This window comes from Pelecanus crispus, chromosome 11 (assembly GCF_030463565.1).
Source record: "Pelecanus crispus isolate bPelCri1 chromosome 11, bPelCri1.pri, whole genome shotgun sequence".
Taxonomy (NCBI): Eukaryota; Metazoa; Chordata; class Aves; order Pelecaniformes; family Pelecanidae; genus Pelecanus; species Pelecanus crispus.
The window spans coordinates 6,087,355-6,099,532 of record NC_134653.1 but is presented as its reverse complement, the minus strand read 5'-3'; the positions used below and the strand labels follow the sequence as shown (position 1 = coordinate 6,099,532).

General features: G+C 39.3%; 1 protein-coding gene across 1 annotated transcript in view; it reads right to left on the bottom strand.

The window, feature by feature from the left end:
* The window catches only part of MAD1L1 (mitotic arrest deficient 1 like 1), a 383,288-nt gene that overhangs the window by 330,050 nt on the left and 41,060 nt on the right, over positions 1-12,178 (bottom strand). The window contains exon 9 of the mRNA XM_075718490.1: positions 11,885-11,971. Within this exon, the coding sequence (XP_075574605.1) occupies positions 11,885-11,971 (87 nt within the window). The remainder of the gene's footprint in view (positions 1-11,884; positions 11,972-12,178) is intronic.

Sequence of the window (12,178 nt, the reverse complement as noted above, 5' to 3'; positions counted from 1 at the left end):
TCCAAATGGTTACTCAAAATTGACAACAGATTTTGCCACGAACACCACCACCCCACTTGGTATCTACAGTTGGCCTTTCCCAGCATCAGCATAGCCCACAGTACTCACAAGTGGAAGAGGCAGAAATACTGCATCTCACTACAACACGTTTGGACAAATAAAGCAAAACTCATTCAACAGTCATTGTAATGGCAGGTTCAGACTTGCTGCTGCAGCTGAGTGCCCAGAGGAGATAAGTCAAACAATATGATAAAATTATTTTATTGACAGTATAGAAAATAATATTTTTGGTTAACATAAAATTGAAGTTCTAGCCCCTTAATTGCAATAATTAGCTGCAAGTCTGCCATACCAGTGCTGAGTCAGTGTAACACAGTATTTACTGGTATATATGGCTCCAGCAAAAACGTGACACACGCTGTCTATCTGCTTCCAAGCTCCTTCTATATGGAGAAAGTTCATACTACTAATTGTTTGTCTTATCAAAGTATCCAAACCCTGGTCATGTATCAGCGCGAGTTAGACCGAGTCTCTCTCTCTCACAGACGCTAACAGCCCTTTCATCTCTTCTGATACCTCCCCCGTTCCACACGTGCCCACGACCTTTTCTCTCAAATTCTCTAATTGATTAATCAAGTTAAACTCGGAGCAATTGTTCTCAACCTGCATTTAGCTTGAAGGCTTTTGCTTCTGTATCAGATCTGAGTATTGGCTGTGTGCCCAAACGCATGTCTGTCTTCTAATCCTATCAGTCAGTCTAATAAAAGGTATTACTTCTCCCTACAAACCTTGCTTTGCTGATTCTTCTGTGAATGATCAAAATACACTCTGACTTCAACAAGCTCCAATTCTTACACCAGTGCAAGATTTGTAGAATGAAAACCAAGGCATAAGACCCAGATAAGCAAGTTCACTCAATAAATTGGGAGTGTGACACAGCCAGACAACCTGTGTTGCAATTACATCCTTGGTGGCACAGGATTCAGATTCTTTCAAATGGAGGGGATACACGCAGCACTGCTCACGCTCCCAGCTGCAAGAGAAAGCACTATGAAGTGACTTCAGTCTTGCTCTTTAAGTAGATAAAGATGCATCAACATAAATGATACATTTGGTTTCCAAGAGTCAATTAATGCATTGCCTCAGTGACAATGTTTACCTCCAACAGAAGGTGCAAGAGGGATTTTTTTTTCATCAGGATAACCCATGGATATGTGATACTTTGTCAGTAGAGTCCCCCCTTAAAAAAACCAACCTCACAGCGTTTTCTTAAAGCATACACTCTCTTTTATTAGTAGTAGATACTTTGGACTCTACGCACTGCAACTGCCATAGGCGAGATCTGATAATCCCTTATTTGTACAGCCAGAAAGGGACACATTTTGGTTTATTTCCATAAATATTTCAAAAGCTTTTTCTGGCTGAGAAACAGAAAGCCTCTTCAGTAGTTATTTCACTCATAAGAACGTGATTTCTGTTGCTTGAATAAAAGGAAAGCTGGAGGGGTTTTGTTGTGGTTTTTTTTCTTGAGATTTTTTTGTGCGTTTTTTTTACTGATTTCCATCTCTTAACAGTGAGAACGTATTTTAGAACTTATGAATATGTGAACATTGTTTTAAATATTGAAAATATGTAAAAACAATCCATACATAAAATATGACAGAAAGGAAATTACATTTTGCTAGAACACTGTTCTGAGCTCTACCAGAGTACAATGCCTAAGCCTTCTGACCAAGCATCCAGCCCCAGAGGCCCTCTGAATGTCAGATCCTACTAGTTTTTCTCGTATGGCTAGAGTAAAAAAAATACCCAAAGTCACCAGCAACAAAATAACTGGACCAGTTGCCAACCACTCCTCCTGAAAGCCATCTCCAACTCTACCTCATCTGCTTTCCTAAGGAGTGGCACATTCCTGCAAAAGAATGAGTGCACTGAGACATTGTCAGAATTTTTTCTAAGCAACAGAGCATGGCTGCACTACTATTGCCAGAAAACACACCAACTACTGTCTTAAAAGAGAGACAGAGAGAGGAACTGACTATAAACACATTTCTCCTCTGTGATGCCCATGCAAGAACTAAGCAATCAGTCTGACTGAAAACTAAAAAAAAAAAAAAAAAAAAAAAAAAAAATATTTCAAGTAATTTGCTTCAACAAGAAATCCTGTGGACAAGGATGGAGAAAGGAAGAAACACTGTCAAGGTACGAACACACCCTCAGGACCTTTCCAACATTTAACAGAAGACCTTATATTATCAGCACAATTTCCTAAGAAGGCCTTGCCTTGTTTCCCTGTGCTCGACTCCTCCATACCAACCACTCCGTCCTGAACCAGATGCCTCAAAAGTGTCTGAAGCTTCCCCAAAAGCTGCACCAGAGCTGTGGTAAAAGGCTGTATATGAGCTCTCCACAGGAAGAGTTTCTGAGACAGGCATATTCACATCAAGATAGTCTGCGGCTTTTCGTTTCTTTCCTTTCACTTGTAACATTTTTTAGCTAATTTGCTCCAGAATTTATAATCCTGGTGACTGCACCCTGGCTGTGCAAGACAGAAAAGGTGGAGGAGGAGGGGAGGGAAGACAGAGCAGCTGCCAAGGCTGCCGGCACCATCTTCTGTTCCCAGCACGTTACTGCAAAGCGCCAGCTAGATCTCAGGATGCTGATCCTCCCCTCATTCACCCAGAAAGCTCAGGGTATCTTGCGCTTAGAAGTGTCACAAGACAACTTAGGAGGTTTTATGCAGACTCCAGAAAAAGCAGGAATCCAAATATGAAGTGCAACTAAAACCACCAAATTTGAAAAGGAGAAAATTAAGCAGACCGGGGGGGGGGATGCAATTACAGCAGAAAAAAAAAATTGTTTCACCATTAGCATTGCACAATAAGAAGGTTTGTCAGGCACCAGTTTAGCCTACACATGTTCACATCCGTCAGCATTTCCATGATAAATCCTAATTTTCGCCATTGTTGATCACATTGAACTAAAACTTGGTATGCAAGTTTTTAGCACAGATGCTCAAATAAATTATGCACATTAGTCATTTAACTTTCAGAGCAGCAAAAGAAAGCTGCTTTTTGGTGAGGGGGGTTGACTGCAATTTATGACAAGTTTTTTTTTGCCTTACACAGCTAAAAAAGACAAGGCAGCTTACTTTTTATTTTTGATTAAACTTTTCAAGCTGTATGTCTTTTGTATAGATGATAAAACTTGGACATTAGGAAAATATTTATAACTAAAAATGCCCTCCCCCCACCAACAGCTATATACTTACAGTATTTCCTACACTTACTATATCGTACCATGGTCTATACATTCACATGTGCATACGAGCAGACGCAGAGAATATTAAAATGAAAATACATAATGAAAATATCAATAATAGCAGGCTGAAGAAGTCATGCGGTAGAGTTGATGTGATCCACATGAGAAATTGTTAAACAAGCAATTGGCTACAGAGCTGAACAAAGTTCACATGCAGATATGATCAACCGATTGAGATATCCCAGCCAAGACAAAACCATATTCTGTGCAGTATCTGAACTGACACTACTTCACAGCATTTATAAAATCCTGCAGAATTCACATTTACCTTGTTAAAGTGCCTCAGTATATTCTGGCTCTCCCCACTCCCCCAAAGCATTGGGAAACCATCAATCTGTTTGAAACAAACAATATAAACAGTACCCTAAAATACTTTAGAAAAATCCATAGTCTTCAATACCCCTGTTATTACAGCAACTACAGTAGGTATTTGGGTACATGAGTGTAAAAAGACAGAAAATTGATTCTGCATTCTGCCACCAATCTTCCTCTGGCTTCTCATGACTGCTCAGAAAAGCTATAATACAGTTCTAGCATTACAAATTAAGAGACAAAACGGTTGTACACAACCTCGTTTGACTGTTGACAACTTACCATAAAACATTTCGAAGGAACAGTTCAAGGGTCACGGTCAGTACTATAATTTTAAGATACTATATGGGTAGAAACAAATGTGTATTGTGCTTTTGGGGGAGAAAGGAACCAAAAAAAAAAATCTTAACAGCTACAGATAGATAGGAATTAACCTGTTTTATTTGCCTTAAAAATAATTAGGTGCAGACTAGAGAGGATATATGGAGTAGAGATGTTTGTTGTCATTCATGTGGTCTTCTGGATCTGCATATGAGAATGTGAGAAACTCAGGTCACTGTGTTCAGTGACTCGGCAGAACCCAAGCAAACACAAAGCTTCTCCAGAAACTAAGTCCAGACTTCTCAGGCCACATTCTTCTACCTTATCCATGGCACCATCCTTACGACTTCAAGACTGATTCTAAAGATATTACCAAACTGAAGGGCCTTCCTCTTTTCTAACTCATGTAAAGTTTTTCAAGGCTTACTGCCACATCGCAGAGGCAATAAAAGACAAATCCCTAAGCACTGGAAATCTTAAATCACTACAATTCCTAGAGCTCTATACAAAGCTTGGCAACAGGCTGAATTCAAGATTTCACATAATAGTACTGGTTTCAAAGTAGAATATTTTTGTACCACTGTCTCTGCATATCTAAGATTATAATTTCTCCCTTTGTATTCATATCACAAATATAACATGGATATGGGGCACTCTTCCTTCGGCCCATCAACCTCATGTAAATCATTCATTTGATCACAGCATCTCTCTGCTAAAAAGGAAAGAATACAAATAATGAAAATAGATAATAAGTTTTGCCTTCAAATTACTTCAATAATTCTAAATATTCATTCTAGTTTCCGAGAACTCTAGACCAGTATTAACGTAAGTCTATTTCATCTAGGATTTTTAGGAATTTTAGTCTCACGGAAGTGGAAGATACATAGCGCAGATGTGAGCCACGTATAGAAGAAATGCTAGGCAGACTTCTCCTTCCATAACTTTTACAATGCAGCTCCGTGTTGAAACATGAAGCGTCTCCTGTACAACACACCATCAAGAACAGTCTACGCCTCTGTCCTGGCTTCAGCTGGGATAGAGTTAATTTTCTTCCTAGCAGCAGGCATAGTGCTGTGGTTTGGATTTAGTATGAGAATAACGCTGATAACAGGCTGATGTTTTAGTTGTTGCTAAGTACTGCTTAAGCTAGTCAAGGACTTTTCAGCTTCCCATGCTCTGCCAGGCGCACAAGAAACTGGGAGGGGGCACAGCCAGAATAGTTGATCCAAACTGCCCAAAGGGCTATTCTATACCATATGGCGTCATGGGCAGTATAGAAACTGGGGGGGGAGGGCTGTTGGCCGGGGGGCAGCAATTGCTGCTTGGGAACTGGCTGGGTATCAGTCAGCAGGTGGTGAGCAATTGCATTGTGCATCACTTGCTTTGTTTATTATTATTATTATATTGTTATTATTATCATTACTATTTTACTTTATTTCAATTATTAAACTGTCCTTATCTCAACCCAGGAGTGTTTCTCACTCTTAGTCCTCTGATTCTCTCCCCCATCCCATCGGGGTAGGGGGAGTGAGCGAGTGGCTGCATGGTGCTTGGTTGCTGGCTGGGGTTAAACCACAACAGCCTCCTATGAAATTAATTGATTATTTTTTACACTTTTCTGGTTAACAGTGTGCACTGCTACCTGGACACCCGAGGGAATGCTGAATCAGCATCTCCAGGGGAGCACTAACAAATGAAAACTATTGTTCATTCTAGTAATAAAAAGATGCATAAACATCAGGGATGCTAGTAGGAACAACAAGGGTCAATCACAATCCTGGAAAAAGGGAAAAAAATTTAAAAATTAAAAAAATCCAAAAACGCAAAACTAAGAACAGAGTTAAATAGCTTCTACAATTTTTTTAATCATTAAAAGTGATCAGAGCACTGAACAGAGGCATTCCACAGATGCTCACTGAATGTTCTCCAAGAAGCACAGTCAAATATAAGGTAAGCAACTAATATTTGTATTGGTTTTGCACTATCCAGTTTCCACAGAGCTGCAGGCTGACAAGATGGTACAACTACAGCTGTATCTGTCCCCCGTCGGCTGCTCCTTAGGCTTTTTCTACGTATTTTCTTTTAAACAGAAAAAGAGACTAGTTCCTTGAGCTTCAAAAATGAAAGTTGCCTGGTTTTTGATTTCTCTCTCCAAAGGTGAATATTGACGCAAGTAGACTTCCATTTCTCATACCAACAGCATGAAAACAATACCGATACCAACAACATTACCACAGTACTATCAAATGCCATGAGCATTTTGGAGAACTTGGTATAGCAGAAATTAGGGATCGTGATACTACCGTAGTATCAGAACAGTGCTCACTCGCTGCCAGCCTCAAGGCTGAATGAGCGGTGGCTAAGGAGGCACGATCTCCGCCAGCAGCCTTCTTGTCAGGCTTTTTGAAGAGGGTCTTTTGCTTGCAGGGCTCTGATACCTAACAGGGCGTGACCTCCAGCTGCACCAACAGGATGTCTCTCCTGGAGCTGGAGACCTGTTTTCCCTGAACTTGCTGAAATTTATTATTTTTGAGAGCTCTACCATCTGCCAAAGTTAACAGAAGACAACTAGCAAGTTCAAAAGTGTAGGGTAGGCACAATCTCATCTACATACACACACAAAGCACAGTAATAAGCCTCACTTCCTCAGGAAATCAGACTAAAAATGGCACAATCATGAAAAGCAAAGGTCTGGGCAAAATCCCATGCTTTTAGAATTGGAAGCAGAAGCCAACGTCTTGGCTAAATCATTTTTTGCCTTCCTATTTTCTGCTAGGGATTAACTATACGATAGAAAACAATTGGAAAAGTTTTGTATCTACCAAATTAGACTCATGAATAACCAGATGTTGCTCTGGAAGCTTACTATTTGAATATGTTTATTTGGAGAGAGTAGATTGGTCACTTCATGGGACACTATCAACTACCTTCTGGTATAAAAATGCATGAAAGATCCATTCTGGAGAAAAGGAAAAGCAATACCCACTCGTCATTTCTTCATAATATTGCTCTATAAATGAACGCAGAACCTGCCAGCAGTTAATATTGCCCTGAAGCACTGTAAATAAATGTTTGTCTGGTATTAGGTACACACACACCTCCACATATAAATCAAGGTGCAATGTGCCATATAGATGAACAAGAGAAGAAAAAAAAGTCCTTACCTTGTCCTATATTAAACATTAAGTGCTTCTTTTGATCACAAAATAACTCATAAAGCCTATCAAAAAGCTAGCACTTCTCTCTCTGTCAGATAAAAGACATTTTCACTGTAATTAAACTTCTGTCCAACTTTCCAGAAGATTAGGGGAAGAAGCCTGACAGGCTCTATTTATATTTGTGACTGACACTCCTTGGGACATCCAAGGAAAAGAGAAGATGGGCAATAGATTTACGACACACTTCTGAGCTAACAGCACTTATGGAGATGGACGGTTCTGAGCTTATCATCACTCATTCATATTTTTTTTAAATTAAAAAAAACTCTGCTGCCCAACTCAAAAGCATTTTCTGTTCAGTTTGCAATCTACATTTCTCAGCCTTTAATAGTTTAGTTTTTTATTTCATTTTTAAGCAACAACACACACAGCAGGTTGTTTGGGTAAATCAGCCTTATGTGATTTATATGATAAAGGTGGTAAACAACCATGCCTCTTAACAGAGCTCTGTAAGCATTTGGAGAAGGAAAATATTTTTTCAAACATATTCTATGTATCCCTTTTCACATATGAAACTATATGTCAAAACACATGGCTGGGTTTCTGACACTAGGTGATGAGAATAAGCCATCAGCTCCAGGATCCCAGCCCCAGAACCAAATATTTACTCCTCTTCCATTTGTCAGTGTCCTTCAGCCTGCTCAGTACTAACTTTACCTATGTGTTTCCTTGTATCTAACCTTCTACAAGATACCTCAATGGTCCAAAGTCAGTATTACTCTTAGACAATAAGAGCAAAAGTAGAAAAGAAATTATCACTTTGGGAGGGACCACAAGTAACCAAAAAAGTACATTTTCATAGCCTGTCTTTCAGAATTGAAGCAAAGATCAAACTGTAAGCAGCATCATTCCTTCATGCTTAGCTATCTCATCAGAGAACAACACCGATGAGAAGGGAAGTTTTCCCCTACATTTCAAATTCTAGAACACTTTGCCAGGATTGTTTTAGGAAATCTCTCCAGAAACACCAAATATGCAGATAGGATGCTCGAAAAATAAATATGCAGCTTTTCTCACTTTAAAAAAAAAAAAAAAGCATAACTACTATATCATTTTGCTATAAGACAAAAGCTTACAAACCGCTTGGCCAACTCTCTATATTACAAGCTACAACTATCAACTCTTCCTGCAAAAGTACAGTTCAACATACCACACCTATTGCATTCACACTCAGCGGGGAAAGATGTGCTTAAACTAAAGATGGCTGCAGGCTTAAACTGACCCACTAATAAAACACCTTTCCTTCATTACCTTTTCCTAAACAGCAGAGCAGCTACACTTTGTGCTATCAAAGTGGCCCTAAGCAATTTTCTTTTGAGCCTTTAAACCTTTGGATTGTTACCTTTGTTCTGCAGTTACAGAGCTCCACGATACTCCCTGCTGTTACTGCTGAAAGTATAATTTACTCTATTTACACAACTTGTAGCAACACACTCCAAAACAGCAGTGAGATTCCATCATGCGCTATTAATGGCACTTTCAGCTACATTACTCAGCAATCCTGAAGTTGCAAAGAGGAGTTGCTGCTTATGTGTTCAGTGCAACAGTGACCCTCTCCTCTTTTCCCATGCTGGCACCACAGGAAGGTTTTCCTCCCTAGCAAAAATAGCAAACTCCAAGGGAGTCTACACAACTCAAACATGTAAACAATCACTGTTTAAACCCACTGTTCAGGAAATTCAGTCCTGTGGTTCTGTGTCTAAAAGCATCCAATCTGAGTGATACAGCAACTATGATATGCATCATCATTTGATCTCTGGAAGGCCTTGAGAACTGGCAATTGCACAGGTTACACAAAACACAGATTGCGCTTCAGATCCCCAAGCCAGAAGCAGGGGTAATATCAATGCAAAGGCTGATTTGTAATGGTATAGCCTTTTTGTGGTGTGATAGTCTCTATTGCCTTTTTAATAACAGAAACACTGGCTCTAAAAAATATACAGTAATAAATGGAAAGCAGTTCAAGAATGGAATAATGAGACAAAATAAATTTAGTCTGTTTAACTGAAGCTAAACACCATTTGGAAAACATTGTTACCAGTGTGTTTGTATACCATAACCCTCCATTCTAGACCAACTAAGGGACACTGAGAAGCAGTTGAGCTAGAGCTGTCTCCAGTTTTATACAAACTGATGGGACCTTACATAGCAAATTGTTCCCTTGTGATACCTTTTCCATGCCTGGTTTGTTTTCTGAAGTCAAGTCCTGCTCATATGCCACTACATTAGCAATTAACTCCTGCTTCACTACCAAGCATCTCCTCTTATCAAAAAGAGGCTGGGGATTATTTGTCAGGTTGTGAGATAAATAGTAGCTGGCAAGTGTCTATCACAGTCACTAAACAACGCGGGAAAGGTACCATCACTGGGAATAAAAAACAATAAGAAGACTGCAGTGTAAAGACTGAGAGAAAGAATAATCAGCTTGCAAAAAACCCTTCCAGGCACTCTTCTGCCTGTGTTCAAAAGCTTAGTGACAACCAAACATACATTCACCGTACAAAGACTCAATATCAGCCATCTAGGGAAGAGGGTCATATCACCATCTTTTAACACTGCACTCAAACCTCTTCTACTAAACTGAATTTTGCACTGTAGCAACAGGTAAGCCAGGACTATGTGCGATTCTCCACTGCATTGCCAAAAAATAAATTCAGATGCCAACTTCTGATGTTTTCTTAAGCATCTACCAAATCATTAATTTTAATGGAGAAAATTAATCAAAGCTTCTTAGGGTAGGCAAAAATTCTTTTGGCTTTGTACTGCACATTGCTCCATACAAGCATAACCACCAACTTTATAAATCAAACATAGCACTGTCAGTACTGAAGACTTCACACGTTTCAACTAAGGGCAAAAGAACTTGTAGCTAAAAAAACAATAGAAAGCTGAATAAGTGCTGGGCTCAATCACTAGAGGGAGTCATGATCACATATTAAGTTACTGTAATACACAGACAATTCTGAACACTATTATGAAACACATAAAAGAGAAGACCATCAGTTAAATCTGGATGTCGTTCAGGGAAAAGAGAAAATTAGATTTGCTTCCTTAACAAGGTTTTATTTCCAAAGACTCCAGACCTTCTCCTGGGAACTTTCAATCATCTGTAATGAAAGGTTTTTAAAAATGTATCTTATCACCTACATTTTAAGACAGAGTAAGGTATGTGACAGAAGAAAGCCAAAATTATCAGTTTTGGAAATAACACGCAGCATTGCATCAAGAAAATGTTAGAATTTTAATTTAAGCAGCTTTACAGCCCATTTCACTTGTAATCAAAAAGTAATCTTAATCATGTTTTTATTTTTAACCTAAATTGGCACAATTACATCCAACATGAACAGGCACTACCAAAAGGCTGCTTTTTCAACAGATGATTCCCCTTGGCCATTAATAAATTTAGAAAAAGCATTTCTCTGACAGGCTGTGAGAAGCAGCCTTAAAAAAAAAAAACAAAACATCAGTAACTCAAACATTACCACCATTCTTTTCTTTGACCTGTTGTGGTTTTGAAGGTTTGCTTGGTTTATTTTTAATATATAAAATGTCTTTTTTTGTATTGGTGAGATTTTTTTCCCCCCTTTAAACTTCTTAGCAAAAATCACAAAACAATTTGGCCATCTGCATTCATGGGAATTTACACTTGGCTAACAATTTTACAACTGACTAAATAGTTTCGTTAACAACAGCAACACACACGAAGCTTTTAACACCCAGCTTGAATCCTGCCATCATCATTAAGGCAGAGCCCAGAACGTGATCATCTCTTGAACCAAAAATCTACCACATACCTCAGGAGACACATTAGCAAATGCAGCCCAAGACAAACTAAGAGTGCTTGTCCGCTGCTCAATTACCCAGTATTTGACTACTTTACATTCAACATGTTTACACCGAAGGCTGAAATTCTCCACACTTCTATGGCTTAGACAAGCCGGCTAACACCTTGGCAATGCAAACAGTCCAAGAGCCTTTTTGAAAGACAGAGGTATTGTTTTTAACAAGAACACACAACGGGTTCCTAATGTGAGGAAATAAAACAGCATGAGAAGCAAGAATATGTGCACTGAGGATGAGAAGCGTTTTCTAGCACACTATGGAACCGTGTTAAGAAATGCTGTGTGTAACCAATGCAGCCTGGAAAGTTAAGCTCTGGCAGACAAATTCATTTCCCCTGTTAGATAGTCACTCCCACACCAGGGCAAAGGCTTAAACACCCTCTAGTTTCAAATTCGCATCTCACTCTATAAACAGACTGCTCCTCCCAAAGCCTAGCAGTACTTTGCCACCAAAACTGCAAACATACTTTTCCACCACCATCTCTACAAACTGGTCCTCTAAGTAGTCAAATCACAGCCCTCAGGGCTCTTACTCCCTTTCCCTGATGACTACTTTGCACATTTTGCTGTAACATTCCCTTTCCAGATGAAATGGTCTGGGAAAGCGGTTCCCTTCCCCTTGCAAACACTTTAGCTCATAAAATAAAGCTGGATAAACTCTTCACTGCATCCACCCACAGTTCATATTTTTCTTCCTGCAATAATTTAGACAAGCAAAAAAACTCATCAACATGGGAAAGAATGGAAGATAGCATAGAAGGCTCCATGGAACAGCAAGGAAACCTACAGAGCCATTCTCTGTTTGCAGTCCTTGTTTTCCTTTTACAAGCTTTAATATAGCACTGTCTTGCTACTATTGGTATCACTCACCTGTTCGTGATGGTAGAGTTCTGCTCTTTCAGCACAAGCTCCCTTTGCTGCAGGGCCACAATTTGCTTTGACAGATCATCAGGTGTCCTACACAATTAAAACAAAATAGAAACCTTTAACAAATTGTCAGTTGAAAAACTACGTTCCATACACAACTATAAAAAAGGTCTCACCAAAAGTAGACAAGGCAATTTCACCAGGCCAAAGTTGCTGCAGTCCCTTAGAATAACAGAGGATTGCATCCTGTCCAGCTGAGATAAAAGCCTGTTTTATTAAAGCCATTGCTGTATGCTG